This window comes from Chaetodon auriga, chromosome 9, assembly GCF_051107435.1.
Source record: "Chaetodon auriga isolate fChaAug3 chromosome 9, fChaAug3.hap1, whole genome shotgun sequence".
Taxonomy (NCBI): domain Eukaryota; kingdom Metazoa; phylum Chordata; class Actinopteri; order Chaetodontiformes; family Chaetodontidae; genus Chaetodon; species Chaetodon auriga.
The window spans coordinates 28,727,601-28,747,600 of NC_135082.1; the positions used below are offsets into that span (position 1 = coordinate 28,727,601).

Below are 20,000 nucleotides of genomic sequence, written 5' to 3' on the forward strand. Positions count from 1 at the left end.
GTCAGTAAGAAGCTCACATTCAAACTCACAAAACTTTATTCAAATTGTTGTAGAAAACACCTTTCAGTCTTTGGTTTGAACATGTCAGACTGGAACAGCTCGAGGTCACGAGCTGATCTCTCATCTGATTGGACCTCTGACTCTTCAGACCTGAAATCAGGAGAAAACTTCGGTCATGAAGGAGTTAAAGTGAAGAACGTCGATCCTTAAACACACAAGATCGTCCCTGAACCTTAGGACAGAGGCAGCATACGAGCTTTCATGTGACCTCTGTCCAACTTCATCATCTGTCTGTAGGTTTGACGCCTCTCACGCTGTCTGGAGGCTTCTTCCTCCTCCTCCTCTTCCTCTGTGTGTCAGAGCTCATTGCAGTGATGGAAACAAAAAGCTGCTGATACCTGATCTGTTGACCATCGGTGTGACTCAACACACTTCACTCCACCCACTGCTCCACCTGAACAACAGGTATCAGGTACTGTTACTGATGCATTCAGGGACTGTCTCAAATCATGAAATCATGTCCAGTTTCGGATATTTTCCTGCAGAAGATCAAAAAACTCAGTCAGACATGTTTCTGTGTGAGTGAGTTCACTGAACTTAAGAAGCGAAGATTAAAGCAGAGTTTTACGGAGAAAGTCTGACATGAAGACACGTGTTGTGTTGTCGGCAGCAGCCTGAGATCTTCATATTTACAGGAGCACCTGAAGGCAGCAGTGTTCAGCATTACCAGAGATTGTCTATTGAGAAGATGAGTCACTCTGTTCACACCCAGCAGCTGACACACCTCAGACAGTGGTGTTCTGAGGACACGCTGCAGTTTATAATATTAGAAACTTGAAGGACATGAAGTCATGAAATAATAATGAAATAAAAGCCACTGAATCAAATGTCCCCGCTGTGGGACTTCTTCTTATTGGTTCTGGGGGACAAAAGGCCGGAGACTCCATGTTTGTTTCTGTCTCGTCTCCTGAAAGTCGCTCGGAGTGAGAGCTCTTCGTCTGCTGTCTCCTCTCTGCAGTGATCAGGGATCTGCAGCTGTCACGGATCCAGAGCAAAGAAAACCTGCAGCCTGCAGCATCACTCAAAGACCAGTTCAGGAGCAGCTGAGACCTCCAGGACTGACTGATGTAAAGCAGAACTCCGGCTTTCATTCAGCTCATCTCGAACCGTTTGCGGGCGGAGATGCCGGTCCAGATCCCGGATGACTCGGACTTCTCCTCGTTCAAAGACCAGTGTCTGAACCCCGATGGATGGATCAGCCGCTACAACAAGGCGGGAGTGACGGTGTGGTGCCGCGAGGAGGAGAGCAGGAGCGTCCAGAAGCTGAAGGTGAGGCTGCTCTCAGGTCAGTTGTCACCGTCAAAGTTCACTTTCTGGAGATACGAGGCTCAGCCCGGACAGCACTGCCTGGAAAAGGTTCATGTCACACCTTTCAGGTGAATTTAAAGAGTCGATAGAGTCGATCTGTCGATATGAAACAGTTTTCATCATCACTTTTATTCATTTTAAAACTCTCTGTGATGATGACGTCACCACAGCTAGGCTCTCTCACTCTGTCTCTCAGTATCGATCATCGATCAATATTTATTCAGAAACGTTAGAAAAAGATCTAACACGTGAACCAGCAAATGATCGGATCGTTATCCCCAGCTGTCAGCTCAGGTGTGTCCACCTGCGTCAGTCAGCAGTGATCATGTGACAGCTCACTGACATCAGAACAGAGGCCACCAGCCACTTAATCAATGAGTCCGACAGACTTCCATCCACTGCCTGAAGTGAAATTAAAAACAAAAGTCAAGTCTGAAGCAAAAATTCCCTCAGGTGTTTCTGATGCTTCCAGACCAGACAGGTGTGAGTAAAGGATGTGCTCTGCCCCAGTGCATGCTGGGAGAGGCTCGCGCCGCATAAACAGACGATGAAAAGATGGTGAATGGAGGAAGACAGAGGTTCATGCTGTGCTGATCATGTCATGTTGGCATCGATCGGTCAGTCAGTTGGTCGGTCGTTCGGTCGGTCAATCGGTCAGTCGATCGGTCAGTCAGTCGGTCAGTCGATCGGTTGATCGGTCGGTCGATCGGTCAGTTGGTCGATCGGTCAGTCGGTCAGTTGGTCGATCGGTCGGTCGGTCAGTTGGTCGATCGGTCGGTCGATCGGTCGATCGGTCAGTCGGTCAGTCAGTCAGTCGGTCAGTCGATCGGTTGATCGGTCGGTCGATCGGTCAGTTGGTCGATCGGTCAGTCGATCGGTCAGTCGGTCGATCGGTCAGTCGGTCAGTTGGTCGATCGGTCGGTCGATCGGTCAGTCGATCGGTCAGTCAGTCAGTCGGTCAGTCGGTCAGTCGATCGGTTGATCGGTCGGTCGATCAGTCAGTTGGTCGATCGGTCAGTCGATCGGTCAGTCGGTCAGTTGGTCGATCGGTCGGTCGATCGGTCGGCCGGTCGGTCAGTCGGTTGGTCGGTCAGTCGATTGGTCAGTCGGTCAGTTGGTCGATCGGTCAGTCGATCGGTCAGTCGATCGGTCGATCGGTCAGTCGGTCAGTCAGTCAGTCGGTCAGTCGGTCAGTCGATCGGTTGATCGGTCGGTCGATCAGTCAGTTGATCGATCGGTCAGTCGATCGGTCAGTCGGTCAGTTGGTCGATCGGTCGGTCGATCGGTCGGCCGGTCGGTCAGTCGGTTGGTCGGTCAGTCGATCGGTCAGTCGGTCAGTTGGTCGATCGGTCGGTCGGTCAATCGGTCGGTCAGTCGGTCGGTTGATCGGTCAGTCGATCGGTCGGCCAGTCGATCGGTCAGTCGATCGGTCGGTCAGTTTGATGTTTGTTTGATGCTTCGAGCATCACGTGAACCTCAGTCAACTGAATGTCTTTAACTGATTGTTCGGACAAAACGAGTCGAGCTGCTGGACTATTTTGGAAAAGCTTCATTATTTAACGATTGATCTTGTGCTTCAACTGAAAACAAAGAAAAATGAGCGTCCTGGGTCACACACGGGTCGTGGTGGTCGTGGTGTTGGCGGTGGACACGTGAGAGGACGCCGCAGGTCGTCAGCTGAGCGCTCTGACCTGACATCCACATGGAGCTCTGCTGCTGATGGAAAGGGTGCGCTGGATTTATGACACGAGACGAGACGAGAGCGTCGCTGTGAAGCAGAACGGTCAGATGCTGCTCTGACCTGTCTCGTGACCTGTCTCTCTGATCTGTCTTCGTCTCCATGAGGGACGTTGTCCACTGTCTGATGTTTGTAAACGATGTAGCAGCTCTGCCTGTCAAATGTGCCACATGAAGACTCGACTTATTTCTTTATTTACTTATTGTCTTACTTACTGGCTATTGGGCTGCACTGCCTGTCGCCATGGCAACAGTTGTCAATAAATCTGTGGACGCAGGCCCGGGGACAGATGCTCGACATGCGGGTTTGTCTCTCAGTGGAACAGCTCGTGGTCGTCCGCCCAGCGGCCTCCTGCAGAGGAAAGACAAACCGCCGCTCGGCGTCAGCGTCTGAAAAATTCAGAGCGGAAAGGAAAACGTAACGGCTGGAAACCTGAGGACGGACGTGGACAGGCGTCCAACGACAGCAGAGCCAGAAGACGCTCCAGCAGAGAGAGCACTGAGACAGAAACCAGTTCACTTCCAGTTCACTTTACAGCGTCTGTTACTTTACTGGAGCATTTCCAGTCTGGAGACGTGGGACTCCTCCTGAGGCTGAGGGGGACTCAGACAGTAAAGAAGACACCTGAGAGCATCAGCTGTAAGCTGCTGCAGCAGGTCTGTGTGTGAGATAAGATAAGATAAGATAAGATAAGACAAGACTTTATGAAGATTATTATTATGGTGATGTACTCAGACCAGCGTACAGGTGAAAGCTGACAGGTGGACCTGCAGGAAAAAAGAATTCAGCGTGCTGATATAGTACTACACAATATATACATACCGTAAATATACATACTGTACATGTACATAATGTACATGTACGTACTGTACATATACGTGTGTACATGTGTTCGGGCTTAAAAAAAGTAGGACAGTCGTCTGGGATGGAGACGTCTGGAGGAAGTTGTCTGCAGCGTCGGTCTGAGACAGACTGAGCTGGACGTGTGTCTGTAATGTGCAGCTGCTGATAGGCTGAGACGTGTCCAGCAGACACTTTTTGACCCTGTTTGTCTCTGTGGTGACGTTTCAGACACCATAGTCTTCATTTTGCGTCTGACAGTGCGGTTTGTCATTTTTCAGTACGTAGTGGACACGTCTGGACACTCCTGGCCGTTAGCGCCTGTATGTTAGCCAACTGACGCTTAGCTGAGGCTAACTGAGGCTAACTGAGGTGTTTTAGAGGTTTTAGAATTGGAGGAAAGATGAGATGTCACGCTGGAAACAAATCTGCCCAATGAGAATGAAGAAACTTCAGCCGCTCCGTCGACACTCTGCTGTCGATCGAGATAAATATCATCCGAACCCAGAGGACAGCATGATGGGATGGGCCGCATTCCAACACTTCTGAGGGATTATATGAAGACAGACTTCAGGTCAGATTCAAAGATGCATTTTATTCATCAAACATGAGAGTTTATTAAGACTAATAAATAACAGACGAAAACAGAGAAAGTAAAACAACCAAGATTTACTTTCACGGAGGTCTAATCAGATCGGGAGGTGAGTTCAGGTTGCACTGACCCTCAAAGGCATTTATTATCTTTAATTAATCAAAACTACAAACTCTCCGCCTTCACTTTCTCCAGGCTTTTCTTTGTTCACGTCTTTCCATGATGACAAGAGACATGAAAGACAAGAGTCAAAAAGGACGCGGTCTGCTGAGACAAGATGGACAAGACAACCTTCAATTCATGACTCTGATCTTTGAGACCATTTGACCCGAGACTGATGGCAGGAAGTGAACCGCAGGAAGTGAAGGACCACAGGAAGTGAACCGCAGGACCACAGGAAGTCACTGTGGAGAGATGAATGACGCCGACTGAACGACGACTGAGCGACTTGCACACACTCACAGACACAAAAGCAGCGCTGATGATAAGGATGATGATGGCTCCTGCTTTAATAATTCAGGAGGTCTTTCTGGAGCAGCGAGGCGCTTCCTCTCACACATGAATAATTCAAATCTCTGGAACTCACAACTTTTCAAACGGGAGGAACAGAAACATGAAAAGAGGCTTTACCTGTGGACAGGTGCTAATTAACCGTCCGAGCTGTTGAACTGTACGTCTGTAATGTGTCACACAAGAAGACGGATGTCAGTTCATCTCTGTGTGTCCAGTACTGTAACATGTTTAGCCTAGCTTAGCACAAAGACCAGAAGCAACTAAAAAGAAGCAGCTAAAATGCTAACATCACTTATCTGATATTAGCTTGTCAGCGTTAGATGGATATCAGTATCATTGTGTGTCTTTAGCCTATAGGTTAGCACTAGGCAGCTAGCTAGCTAGCTAATGCTAAATTTCAGCACCACAGCACACAATGTTGTTACTTTAACAGATGCATCATCACGATCTGATCAATGTTAGCATTACTGACATTAGCCAGCAGCTAGTGAGCGATTAGTGATGCACAGTCAACACTAAGGTGGTATGAAGGCCTCAACAGGACAACAGGACAACAAGACAACAGGACAAGACAACAGCAGCACAACAAGACAAAAGGACAAGACAACAAAACAACAGGACAACAACACAAAACAACAGGACAACAAGACAACAGGACAACAAAACAACAAGACAACAGGACATCAGAACAAGACAACAAAAGAACAAGACAGCAAACAACAGGACAACAATCCAAGAAAAGACCTTTTATTACATCTGTAAAACAATCTTCTTTCACCTGTCCTGGAATCCACCTGTTTATGTCCTTCTGTCCATCTGTCCATCTGTCCTTATGTGCATCTGTCCCGTCCTCATGAATGTGATATCTCAGCAACGCCTGCAGAGAATTTCTTTTAATTTAACTCAAACGTTCACTTTGACTCAGAGATGAACTGATTAAAATGTTGTCAAAGGTCAAAGGTCACCATGACCTCATAAAACATATTAATGACCATAACCCAACAAGTCATTCGCTAATAATGGCAAAGCGCCACACAAATGTCTCAGAGGATAAAGTGATGAGGTGATGATGTCTTATATCCAGAAGGTCAAAGGTCAGCCTCACTGTGACATCATAAACTTTTCTGTCCATTAGTCAGGACCTGAAGGACAGACTCTTTCTTTGTGCTAAGCTAAGCTAAAAATGTCTGCCTGAAGATGCTCCTCTGTGTTGCTCTGTTCTATGGTCACTGTTGTTTTCTTTCACCTTGTGTTTGATGATGAGCGTTTTATATGTGAAGTCCATGAAATGGGCCCGACTGAATAATTTGTGATTGAAACTCAACGCGAGCTGCAGGTCACAGCATCAACATTCTTTACTGCAGCATCCACACAGAGATGAGATGTAGGGACTGCTGGTGAGTGACTGACAGACAAAGACGTGACGCTCAGCGTTTTATGAATCATTAACGCTGCAGCAGAGCCGCGCTGATTGAGTTACACGGAGCGTTTTACAGCATTGACCCTCACAATATCTGATGACTGCAGCTCAGCCGAGCCCAGCGCTCCTGTAAGACTACAGCAGTGGAAAAAAGTGACATCCAGACCTCTGATGATATCACTCGAACAGTCGTCTCAGAATTTGATCCTTTTCCTGGTGAGGAGCACAAAGTTTGAAATCATTGGCAAAGTACAGAAACAAAGAGTTTCCAGGTGAGCGGTTCTGTTAAAAGCTGTAAAGCAGCAGCTTTCTCACACTGAGGGATGAAGGACCTTGAGCTGCTTCAGATATTACACAACACATCCTACACAGCTACTTTTAGAGCTCTGCAGCTTCTTTCAGATATTTCTCCTCAGTGACTCCGTCCAGCTGATTTAAGGCTCCATTAAAATCCATCTGCAGCTCAGCAGCAGAGGCGCTGAATCCTCTCATTATATGCAGTGAAAACGATCGTCTGAACAAAACCTACCAGCCTGTGAATGTTCAGCAAATGGGTTTGTAATGACATACTTCATAAGAGGCTGGTGCAGTGAAACCCTGCTCAAAGACTCTCACCAGTAAACATGACATGGTCCAAGAAAAACTGTGACGCTCGTACGTTGAAAATAAGGTCAAACGTTCTTGATTGTGTTCCAGTCTGCAGCCTCAGAGCTGCACTGTGTTTCCCTGCAGTTCCTCTAACATCCACTAGATGTGATCAAACTGACTCAACTGGAGCGAATGACAAAACCAACAAGTCAGAACACTCAGCGGACTCTATGCAGTCGGGTATCCTGCCGTTGATCAGATTTGGGTCTTCAGAAGGAACCCGGTTCTCCAGCATCATTATCATCATCGTGCAGCTTCCAGATCTGCGTCCACTCTGATGTTTCTGTACCAAGAGCAAGGATGACCTGTTCGTGTGATTCCTGCTGACTGAAGCCCGGTGATTCGGTCAAAGCATCCACAACAAAACGTAAGTGGACCTTGAGTGGAGATTGTTTTGTCAGTGGGCTGATCGTCTGTCTCTCTGTCTCTCTGTGTCTGTGTCTCAGATGAGGATAGTGTGTAAGGATGTGACGGCAGAGACGCTGTATGACGTCCTCCATGACACCAGCTACCGCAGGAAGTGGGACACCAACATGATTGACACGTATGACATCGGAAAGCTGACCGTCAACGCTGACATCGGCTATTACTCCTGTCAGTTCCTCTCTGCTTCTCAGTAACAATGGCTGGATTGTGGGATGTGATCCACCCAGGAGCTAGCGTCCTCGTTAGCATCTTGTGACCTTTGATTAGCGGTCACAGCTTTGACTTCTACAGTTATGACGTGTTTCAGTCCTGAATTTCAGTGTCAAAACGTTTTTTGTGTATGTTGTTTGAAGGGAAATGTCCGAGCCCTCTGAAGAACAGGGACTTTGTGACCATGAGGTCTTGGCTTCCTCTCGGCAACGACTACCTGATCATCAACTACTCCGTCAAACACCCGGTGAGCATGAACATGTACATCCATTTACACTGTCGCAGACTTCTAACTGTTTCACAAACTGAGTCTGTTCATCAATCAGAGCAAGACTGAGCCAACACATTCAATTCCAGGTGGAGGCGAAATGTGCTGCAGACACAATGTGGATACTGGACTGGTACTGGACTGGTACTGGACTGGTACTGGTACTGGTACTGGACTGGTACTGGACTGAGATACATGAGATAAAACCTTACATAGATCACTCATAAGTAACTCATGTCATCTTCTTCTCTGTCCGTCCCCTCAGCAACATCCTCCTAAGAAGGACTTTGTCCGAGCCGTGTCCCTACTGACCGGATACCTGATCCAGTCCAACGGAGCCAACTGTTCCACCCTCTACTACCTGACCCAGGTGGACCCCAGAGGTGAAGCACAATATAATAGTGAATAAATATATAAATATAAGTGAAACAGTCAGTAAATAACCAGTAAAACCAGTATGATCTGCCTGTGTGCGTGTGTGTAATATATGACCTGCGTACATGTACAGCTGTAAAACGTAAACCTGAACTGAACTTGAATGTTCACCTTTAAACCGAGTCTGACTCCTGAGACGCTCAAATGTCCTTGAAGGTGTTCTGTAAACGTCCTCGTAAAGTCTGGTCCTGACGGACATCTGAGTGACGTGCTGTCTCGTCCCCTCTGTCTGCAGGTTCGTTACCAAAGTGGGTGGTGAACAGAGTCTCTCAGTTTGTGGCTCCAAAGGTAAATCTGCAAATATGAGATAAACGAAACGCAGCTTGTTAATCTTCCTCTCGGACCTCTTCATCACGGTAAACGAGGTTTGACTGTGTTTTCGTCCCCTCAGGCGATGAGGAAGATCTACAAGGCGTCTCTGAAGTATCCGGAGTGGAAGAGGAAGCACAACCCAAACCTGAAGCCGTGGATGTACCCGGAGCAGAACTCGCTGCCGTGCATCAGCGTGTCGGAGCTGACAGTGCAGCGAGCCGACTCCCTGGAGAACATCGACGAGAGCAGCCTGAGCGAGGAGAAGACGCACCACAGCGACGACGAAGAGACTTAAACATCCACACAGACCCAAAGCATCAACACTTCCTTTGATTTTCCGTTTGTTGGTTTGTTTGTTTGTCACACTGATGAGCGCCGGACTGCAGCACGAGTCTGACTGTTTTACCTGCAGATACGTTTGTTCTTCTTTCAGGGTTCAGCTCTTAAATGCTCACATGATCCAGGTTCATGTTCAGTTCAGCTCAGGCAGCTAAAGTCACCTCATTCCTGCAATGACAGACAGCTCCCCTGTCCTTTCCCTTCCCGTCCCATCCCGTCCCACCCGTCCTGTCCTGTTCGGCCCCTTCCCGTCCTGTCCTGTCACAGTTGAAGCATTGTGAGGACTTTCTGTGTATGCTTAGTTCAGCTTGTGGCCTGCAGTGAATCCCTGTTCTCTGTTTGTTGGGGGGGTGTCATCACACTCGCACTTGCTTCAAGAGCTTTGTGACAGAAATCCTTCAACAGGTCAGATGACGAAGGGACGAAGTCCATGAAGGGTGGAGGTTGTGGTGGATGAACGGATTAAATGCAGGACTTCAATCAGGCTTTGTGTAACATCGAAAGTCGTTGTTTCAGGTTTTTTGTATCATTCTTTTCAGTTTTTGTCACACTTTGGTTTGGACAAAAACTACGTGTTTAGGTTTAGAGAAGATCCTGGTTTGGTTTCACATTGACCCTTTGACAACATCACCCAGGTGTTGCAAGGGCTTTCTGGCAGACAAACCTGAGGACGAACCTGTCCCAGGTACTACTGTTGACTAACAGGGATGGTCAGCTGATCAGAGGTCTGATCAGGTGACATAAGTGAGACCAGCTTTGGGGGCGGAGCTCAGGTGAGGGGGGGTGTCTCCAGCTGTGTGATCAGGTGTCAGGACACCCAGAATCCCACCCAGTGTTAAACAGAGTATCTTGACCTGTACTCTCAAAAGGCTCCTGGTTTTCTCTGATCCTTGATCCAGATTCTTCACCGTCCTTCAGTTTTCTGTTTAATTCTACAGTCAATTTCTCTACCTTTACCACAGGAAACAATCATGACCATAAATGTAGAAAGTTTTTCACTGATGGAACCAGACACGAGACACAAGGTGAGCGAGCTGATGCTCAAAATGCTGCTGAAGGTGAACCATCGAGACGTCCTCACTGTGGGTGTTCTGCCCCGCAAGACGTCCCACCGTCTGATCGTCTTCTTTGATTCTTTTTGAGAAAATGCACCCAACAAAAACTGGTTTCATTCTGAGTCACTTATTGTGCCTGTTGAGCCAGTCCAACCAGTCCAACCATCTGAGCCAGTCCAACCATCTCAACCAGTCCAACCATCTGAGCCAGTCCAACCAGTCCAACCATCTGAGCCAGTCCAACCAGTCCAACCATCTCAACCAGTCCAACCATCTCAACCAGTCCAACCAGTCCAACCATCTGAGCCAGTCCAACCAGTCCAACCATCTCAACCAGTCCAACCAGTCCAACCATCTGAGCCAGTCCAACCATCTCAACCAGTCCAACCAGTCCAACCATCTCAACCAGTCCAACCAGTCCAACCATCTGTGCCAGTCCAACCATCTCAACCAGTCCAACCAGTCCAACCATCTCAACCAGTCCAACCAGTCCAACCATCTGAGCCAGTCCAACCAGCCCGACCAGTCAAACCAGTTGAACCAGTCGAGCTGAACAGTCCTCATACAGACCTGGAGTCAGTGGCCTTTAATGTCTGACTGACTCACCTGTGTCAGGTGTACCTCTGACTGTCCACCTCTCCCTGAACCTCCCTGTGATCTGACGTCTGATCTGATCTTCCGGCTCTTTATCAGAGTAAAACAACCTGTGAAGACTTTGAATATATTATTTGTTGTTGCTGAGTGTCACATGGTGGTGGTGATGATGATGATGATGATGATGATGATGACGACGATGATGACGATGATGCTGACGATGTGATTGGTGTGTGAGCTGTTTGCAGACTTCAGCCTCAGTTTTCTTTTCAAGGTTTGCTTATTAAATCATTTCTGTCATTTGTTGATACTTGAATGCAGCGTGAAGCTGCTCTGTGTGAGTCTGCAGCGCCCCCCAGTGGACAGAGACAGTCCTGGTGTCTTTAGCTCAACAAATCACTTTCAAGTTAAGGGTCTCCTCTTCAGGTCGATTCTCATGAACTCGTCTGATAAAGATATTGATCAGTGTGTTTCCTTCAAGGTGGATTAAAAATGTTGCTTAACATGAATGTTGTGCAGCACAAAGACCTCAGAGGAGACGAGCATCTCACCCACACAAACAATCTTTGTTTGGTTCAACAGATTCTGCTCTGATCAATAAAGTTGATATTTTTCTGTCACTGACTGAGCCGCTCACCTGTCGGCGCTCCTCATTGGTCACATGATGAGTCTCAGTTTGTTGAGACAGAAGCTGCTGAATGAAGACGTTTGATGAGATCAGCTGACAGCCAGCAGTGGAGAGTAACTAAGTACATTTACTCAAGCACAAATTAGAAGTACTTATACTTTGAGTGTTTCCATTTTATACATCTGTATACTTCTACTCTGTATCTCAGAGGTAAATATTCTACTTTTACTCCATTACATTTGTCTGACAGCTTTAGTTACTCTTCAGATTCCTTCCTGTCCAGTGAAAAGCTCATATCTCCAGACATGTTGATGCTGAATTTGAGCTGAACTGAAGGATGAAGAGTTCCTTCATGTCTTCTTCAGCTCAGTAAACTCTTTAAAAAGCCTCTTGGATCAGTTGAAAATCATCGTTGAAAACAGCCTGTTTTTCTGAGCTCGTCACACTTTTTGGAGATACGTGGTTCTCACAGGACGGCTGAGCTCCAAACATGATGATCTTCTAGAATCTGATGCATTGATGAAGATAAGTAAGGTTTTGAGTGCAGGACTGTTACTGGTAGTGAGTATTTTCACTGTGTGCTATTAGTACGTACTAATACTTAATTAAATACTTACTAATTATTATTATTATTATTAGAACATATTTGTACTCAGAACTCCTAAAACTAAAAACGTGAAACTTCACGATTGAAATGATGATTCTGTGATCAGAGAAACATGACCTTCATCCTCATCCTCACGAGAGTGTTCAAAGCGGCTCAAACAGCTGGAACGTGAACATCGGCCACAGGGTGGCGCTGTTGGGAACGTGTGAATAACATGAGAATCCTGTGGGAGTGTGTTCCTTGTGTCAGGTGATTAATTCCAGGAAGTGAGTGGAGCGTCACCTGTGACTGAATCAGATCTGATGAGGCCGTCCAGTCTTGAAGTATTTCACGTCATCGTTTTCCAGTGCGGAGGACTCGAAGCCTCCCTGGAGCTCTGAGGGGTTGTCTTCTTTACCTGCCGAGCGAGCTGGCTGGAGCTGCACAGAGAGTTGCTGCAGGCGGCCGCTGAGCTCGTTCTTCCTGCAGCCATCAGGAAAAGCTCATGTGGACTGCATCCTTGTTTCGTGCCTGAAGAATGCCGCTGGGCTCCGGGTCCTCTCCACGCTGTATTGTCTCAGGCGCTTCCTGTTTCCTGTCTGCAGCACTCTGATTGTTGTTTGGCAGCGAGGAGGAAACTCCACCGCTGTCCAGCTTCTTACTGCTCACAGAGGACAGGACGCGGTGTTCGCTGAGGACTTCCTCACTCACCCTGCTGTCCACAGGCGGGACACATGAGTTCTGTTCAGGGCGAGGTCCTGACGCTCCACCGCTGCCCTCGACTGGCTTCAGGGTGGTTTCAGAGACCTTTGACTTCACCTCCTGTCCAGCTTCTGTTCCTCCAGCTTCAGCCATCTCTGATTCTACGTTTCTGTCATCTGAGACCAAAGTGTTCGTCCTCCTTGTTCTGAGACTGGTGAAAGCTTAAAGTACCATTCACTGGCTGTTCAGAAAAACTACATTTCATGTATATTTCCAGATATTTCCATGTATATTTCCATGTTTATTTCCAAGCTGTCATCATATTTCCTTCTCTTCAGCTTTAATCTCGACTCTCTGAGAAATCACCTCAAATAAGCTCTTTTATTGTGAAAAGAAACAGGATGAAGTTTTCATAAAAATGTGTTGGATTATTTCACCGTTTCATGCTTTTATTTTGGATCATTATTGATTTCATAATGTTTTATTCACAGTGAGGCTGCATCTGTAGTAACTAAGTACTTTAACTCGTGTACTGTACTTCAGTACAATTTTGAGGTACTTGAGTATTTCTGTTTTCTGATACTTTCTACTTCCAGTCTGCTCCACTGCATTTCAGAGGGAAATCTTTTACTTTTACTGCTTGGTAACTTTACTTTGCAGATGAATAAATCAGAATAGATTGATAATGAAATGACTGAAAGCCTCTGTGGAGATGGAGACATGTGGCTCATCTGATGAGGATTACAGGGATTACACAGGAAAACCTCTGCCTCATCAAAGTGTGTGAAGGAGTCACATCTTCATCATGTGTCATCAGAGGCCTTAAAGGCTCTGAACCTATGTCAATCAGCCAATGAGAGCAGAGGACTGAGGCCGGGCTCTCCACAGGAAACTACATGGAAACTTCAAAATAAAACCACACTTTTCATTCAGAGCGGAAGCACTGATTACATCCTGTCGTGATGCTTTTGTTTTGAAGCATGTAGCCGGAAGTTTCAGCAGTCAGTGTTCTGCGTAACTTCACGTTGTTGAGACCGGAGAGGAGTTTCTCCTCCCAGAGTTCCCAGTCCGACCGAGTGCCGCTCCGGACTGTACTGGTCTTTCCACCGCGACGGAATCCTGCACAGGCCCGAACAGACCAGAGACCAGAGACCAGAGGGGTCAGAGATTAGAAAGCGGAACGGATCAGAGAGCAGAGACTGGAGACCGGAGACCGGAGTGGATCAGAGCCAGTGACCGGAGACCGCAGTGGATCAGAGACCAGCGACCGGAGTGGATCGGAGATCGGAGACCGGAGACCGGAGCGGATCGGAGGTGAGACACTTGCAACCTTTTGATTTGAAGCAGCTGATGGGAGTCGCTCCCTCAGTCAGTCCTGCAGGAAGAAGCTGGTCCCGCAGTCAGTCCTGCACAGACCCGGCACAGACCCGATTCTGAGTCCCGTCTCTGCTGTGTTTGTGCGCTCTGAACTGACGGAGTGACGCACGGAGGAAGTTTGGGCGCAAACTGGAGGAAAGACGCATCTGATGAGAGTCTGAGTCAAAGAGAATGAATACAGAGTACTGAAGGTACAAATACTCAGGATTCACTGCAGAGTACCGAAGGTACAAATACTCAGTATTCACTGCAGAGTACTGAGTGTACAAATACTCAGTATTCACTGCAGAGTACCAAAGGTACAAATACTCAGTATTCACTGCAGAGCACTGAAGGTACAAATACTCAGTATTCACTGCAGAGTACTGAGTGTACAAATACTCAGTATTCCCTGTGATATCTTCTGCAGTAAGATCATTAAAATCATTGATCTGTTTAATGAAGTCACGTGATGTCACCTGATATTTTCTTGTCCAGATTTTGAATCAGTGACTTGATGAAACATTTCGGCTGCTTTGATTGACGGCTCTGATTTCTCTCTTTTCTGATGTTATTGATGAAATTCAGAATCGATTCTTCAGAGAAACGAGAGACAGATTGATCGATGACATCAGCTGACAAACTGTTCACGGACACAACGAATAAAGTTTGTTTAAAGATATGAACACAGTCAGGTCTCCTACTGGCTTCCACTCCCAGTCTCTGGTGATGATGATGATGATGATGATGATGGTGGTGATGGTGAAGAGTCAGTGTTGTGTTCAGGCGTCAGACCAGAGAGACGTTCAGGAGGGCGTTCACTCGCAGCACAAACATCCTGTAAAGAGGAAACTCGGCTTCCTGCTTCAGCTGGACCCCGTCGCAGTGACCCCCCTCACACCTTAACCCTGGACCACCTTCTTCTTCTTCTTCTTCTGCTTCTTCTTCTTCTTCTTCTGCAGCAGTGGTGGCATATTGCCATTCTCCTCCTCCTGGATCGGGTGTTGCTGTGTTAGTTTTAGCCTCCACCTGTCGGTCCAGACCTGAACTGTGGAGGACTTCCTGTCTGTCCGGGTTCTGACAGCTCTCTGTAACCTGAGCGCAGAAGAAGAAGAAGAGGAAGAAGAAGAAGAAGAGGAAGAGGAAGAGGAAGAGGAAGAGGAAGGTGTCCGTGGCGTCAGGTCGGCCTTCATCACAGTCTCTATTCTCAGAGTCCAGATGTTGACAGGTCAGTTCAGGTCCAGGTCTGGTGAACAGGACAGAGTACTGTGTGTACTGTGTGTACCGTGTGTACCGTGTGTACTGCGTGTACTGTATGGTGCTGATTTTTCTGTATCATCAGTACATTTACTCAACGACTGCACCTAAGTCCTAGTAGCATTTGAGGTACTTGTACTTCACTTGAGTTTTTCCATTTTCTGCTCCTTTCTCGTACTCTCAGAGGGAAGTATTGTACTTTTTACTCGATTACATTTATGTGACGCTTTAGTTACTTTGCAGACTCAGATCAATACTCAAAGTCGTTATCTGTGATGATCAGACAGTACAATAGTACAAGTACAAGTACAAGAAGCAGCGTGAATGTCAGAGTTGATTGATTGATTGATTTTAAGTAAAGTCAAAGAAATTTAAGTAAAAAAACTGACAGCCTCCAGAAACAGGAAGTTGGACCAACATGTCTTCCTGTTGAGAAACTCTGGAGACATCACTGTGATGTCATCACTGGTCTGTTGCCATGGCGCTGCCTTCAGGGACTTGATGTGTCTGTGGAAGTCGTCCTCTGTCACGCGGAGACGTCTCTGGACGTCCTAAACGTGCTGTTTGTTGTCACAAACTCAGACCAGAGATCCGCCTGCAGGACACTGAGCGTCTGCTTAAAGAGGCTGAAGATCCTGCAGACCCTGAAGGCACCACGGTGTACCTGCACAGACAGACCACAGCTTCACTGTCCTCCCAGCGTTCCCAGTGTGTGGTCACTGTTACCCAGAGTTCCCAGTGTTCCCAGTGTGTCTCAGTGTGTGGTTCCAGTCACAGCTCAGGAACAATCCGTCCTCTGTTTGACACAATAGAGACTCACTGTTAGTACACTGCCTCGCTCGCCCACCCGCTCTCTTTCTGTCCCTCCTCCCTCTCTTTTATTTGTCTTTCCTTCAGTCCTGCTCTACTTTCTGCTCTTCTTTTCTCTGGTACTACTCCCCCCTCTGTCCCCGTCTCTCTCTCTCTCTCTCTCTCCCGCTGTCCGTCTGTCTGTCTCTCTCAGTAACTTCCTGTGTCTCACCCTTTCCTCCCCTCATGCTCTCGGTGGAGGTGAAGAATGAAGGTCACTCTTGTCCTCTCTCTTTTCCTCCCTCCTCCCACTCTTTCTCTCGTTGTTCAGTCACAGAGAGCATTGTTTGGAGCCTGTTTGCTTTGATTGACAGGTCTGACATCCTATCAGGTTCTGTCCCACTTCATTTAACTTCCTGTTTGTGGGGGAACGGCTGAAGGCTTCAGGTGGAGACGCTGCACCGACGTGAGGAGGAGCTGGAGTCAGGATGCCGTTAGCGTAGCTTAGCATGCAGCTAACCATGTTAGTTTCTAGAGTGTGACGAGTCTCTGTGGTCCACGTACCGTCTAAAGTCCGTCTAAAGGGAGTTTCCTCTCAGCCTGAACAGGTGAGCTGCCGGCCTCGTTCGTACTGAGGCTGATGAAGAGTCTGTGTTGGACTCACTGCAGACACCTCGCTGGCAGGAAGTGGACGTTTGAAGCCTCATGTGATGAAAACATACAGAGAAATGAAAGAGACAAGCTGGTCGGATGTTAACCAGAGACAGAAGAGAAGTACACACGATGATGATGATGATGATGATGATGGTGGTGATGGATGGATGGATGGGGAGAGGAAAGGGTGTGTCTGGTGTTTGGGGAGAGGTGGGCGGCCAGCAGGAAAAACAGGCTGTTTTCTGGATGAAGACTGTTCGACTTTCATGTTGAGCTCAGAAGAAAAACAAAGGTTGATGATTCTCCACAAACATCGAATTTCTATCGTCGCCTCATGTTTGAGTGACGCTTCAGTCCGACCGTCCTCGTCTCAGAAGATGTCTCATGTCAGATTCAGGACTCCTGACGTGGACCTCTTTGTCTAATTTGTTTCCGATGACCTCAAAGTCCAACAGGGCATGTTTATGATATTAAACTTTATTGAAACAGTGCTGCTGAAACAAAGTTAGAAAGTTCTTTGAGTGTAGGATTGAAACAGGAAGTAACGAGGCAACAAAAAATAAAAGCATCTTAAACCTGATTTATAAGTTTTAGTAGAGCTCTGGTCCTGGACCTCCATCAGCTCTGATCCTGGACCTCCATCAGCTCTGATCCTGGACCTCCATCAGCTCTGATCCTGGACCTCCATCAGCTCTGATCCTAGACCTCAATCAGCTCTGATCCTGGACCTCAATCAGCTCTGATCCTAGACCTCAATCAGCTCTGATCCTAGACCTCAATCAGCTCTGATCCTGGACCTGTGAATTCTTGATAATTGTGATGAAACAATCAGTCTGATTGAAAATAGAAAAACAGAGAAGTGTCTCTATATGTGTGTGTGTGTGTGTGTGTGTGTGTGTGTGTGTGTGTGTGTGAGAGAGAGAGACAGAGACTGTGTGTGCTTCCTGTGTGTCCTCTGAAGGACAGCTGTATCCTGTCTTTTGTCCTCTGCAGATCCACAGAGCTGATTAGGAGGAGGAGGAGGAGGAGGAAGAGGAAGAGGAGGAGTAAATGGACATTAGCAGGAGTCTCCCCCTTTTGCTGATTTGCTGGTCTGAATGTCTGCTGAGCCGGGGGGGGGGGGGGGGGCTGGATGTCAGGGGCTCAGACTCTGGCGGCAGAGGTCAGAGGTCACATTGTGTTGTCAGGTCTGGTTTGGTTGGTGGTTTCAGTTCAGTGCTGATCCAGAAGGAGGTCAGAGGACAGACAGGTTCAGACGTTCATCAGGATCCACTGTAATCACTTTATTGATCAATGGATTGACTCTTCATGTAGCGCCACCATCAGATCAGCACCTGAATGACCTCATCAGCGTCAGCTGCACTGTGGGCACGTTAGCATGCTGATATTAGCATTGAGCTCGGGACAGGCTGTGTGTGCGAGCTGCTGCAGCCGGTGACGCTCAGTGTGTCATGTGTGTAACGTGTGCAGTGAGCCGACGGCGTGTGTTGGCTCAGTGTTGTCGTGTTCATCCTGGTGTCGCTGACAGAGGCGGGATCGAGCGAGGAGTCGCCGCCTGTCAGACACAGCTGTGGTCACAGCGGCTCTCCGCTCACTGCCTGTTGGCTCTGCAGTGTTTTAAAGGTGGAAGTGATGGAAGCATCTGCTTCCTCCGCTCCGCTTCTCTCCTCTATCTGCAGCCGTCAGCGGCTTCCGGCTTCGGCCCTCTTCCTCCTCTCTGACTCTTCTTCCTCTCAGATTAGATTCTCTCTGCAGACTTCTGCCTTTTCTCTGTTTGAGAAACTGCAGATTCTGAAGTTTCCCTCAGAACTTCACCTTATTGTTTAGGTGTGAGATGTTTGCACTTTCAGGTCTTTGAAAGAAAAGTGAAACATCAGAAAGTGTCTGCAGACAGTCAGATGAACCTCTGGACTGTCAGGATGAAGGTGACTGACTGACAGCAGTCTTCATCGTCCTGCTGCAGTCTGTCAGACTGAAGGTCACTTCATCACGTCCTGTTTCCTCTTTTGAATTTACCTTCACAAGATGAAATGAAGGGATAAATATCAACATCATGAGGCCAAACCGAAATTTTCCTTCTGACCACCAGCTTAAAAATCAGAAGCATCCTGGAGGTCTGGTGGTCATGTGACCTCGGTGTCCCCGGATTGGCTCTGGCGAGGAGCCTGTCCCATGATGTTCCTGTTGTGTTCTTCCCTCCTTCACCGTGTTTCCTGCATTCTTTCAGCATTTTCCAGAGTTTCAAGGTTTTTGAGGGAGGTGAAGGATGCCTGAGGAAGATGAAGGATGTCTGAGGAAGATGAAGGATGTCTGCGGAAGATGAAGGATGTCTGCGGAAGATGAAGGATGTCTGAGGAAGATGAAGGATGTCTGCGGAAGATGAAGGATGCCTGAGGAAGATGAAGGATGTCTGCGGAAGATGAAGGATGTCTGAGGAAGATGAAGGATGTCTGAGGGAGGTGAAGGATGTCTGAGGAAGATGAAGGATGCCTGAGGGAGGTGAAGGATGTCTGAGGAAGATGAAGGATGTCTGAGGAAGATGAAGGATGCCTGAGGAAGATGAAGGATGCCTGAGGGAGGTGAAGGATGCCTGAGGACGATGAAGGATGCCTGAGGACGATGAAGGATGCCTGAGGAAGATGAAGGATGCCTGAGGAAGATGAAGGATGTCTGAGGAAGATGAAGGATGTCTGAGGGAGGTGAAGGATGTCTGCGGGAGGTGAAGGATGTCTGAGGAAGATGAAGGATGTCTGCGGAAGATGAAGGATGTCTGAGGAAGATGAAGGATGTCTGAGGAAGATGAAGGATGCCTGAGGACGATGAAGGATGCCTGAGGAAGATGAAGGATGCCTGAGGAAGATGAAGGATGTCTGCGGAAGATGAAGGATGTCTGAGGAAGATGAAGGATGTCTGCGGAAGATGAAGGATGTCTGAGGAAGATGAAGGATGTCTGAGGAAGATGAAGGATGTCTGAGGAAGATGAAGGATGCCTGAGGACGATGAAGGATGCCTGAGGAAGATGAAGGATGCCTGAGGAAGATGAAGGATGCCTGAGGACGATGAAGGATGTCTGAGGAAGATGAAGGATGTCTGAGGAAGATGAAGGATGTCTGAGGAAGATGAAGGATGTCTGCGGAAGATGAAGGATGTCTGAGGAAGATGAAGGATGCCTGAGGACGATGAAGGATGCCTGAGGAAGATGAAGGATGCCTGAGGAAGATGAAGGATGCCTGAGGACGATGAAGGATGCCTGAGGGAGGTGAAGGATGT

At 47.7% G+C, this 20,000-nt stretch overlaps 2 protein-coding genes across 3 annotated transcripts in view; both read left to right on the forward strand.

Annotated features, from left to right (window-relative positions):
- Positions 1-1,019: 1,019 nt before the first annotated feature.
- stard15 (StAR-related lipid transfer (START) domain containing 15) lies at positions 1,020-9,065 on the forward strand. The gene is made up of 6 exons (XM_076739160.1): positions 1,020-1,329; positions 7,566-7,713; positions 7,899-8,002; positions 8,289-8,406; positions 8,694-8,746; positions 8,850-9,065. The coding sequence occupies exons 1-6, from the start codon at positions 1,183-1,185 to the stop codon at positions 9,063-9,065; spliced, it is 786 nt and encodes a 261-aa protein (XP_076595275.1). The 5' UTR covers positions 1,020-1,182.
- Positions 9,066-13,710: 4,645 nt separating this feature from the next.
- The window catches only part of arap3 (ArfGAP with RhoGAP domain, ankyrin repeat and PH domain 3), a 33,352-nt gene continuing 27,062 nt past the window's right edge, over positions 13,711-20,000 (forward strand). Inside the window, exon 1 of one of the 2 annotated variants that reach the window (XM_076738999.1) lies at positions 13,711-13,988. The gene's annotated coding sequence lies outside the window, so the exon portion shown is untranslated. The remainder of the gene's footprint in view (positions 13,989-20,000) is intronic. The other variant, XM_076739000.1, reaches the window with a different exon arrangement.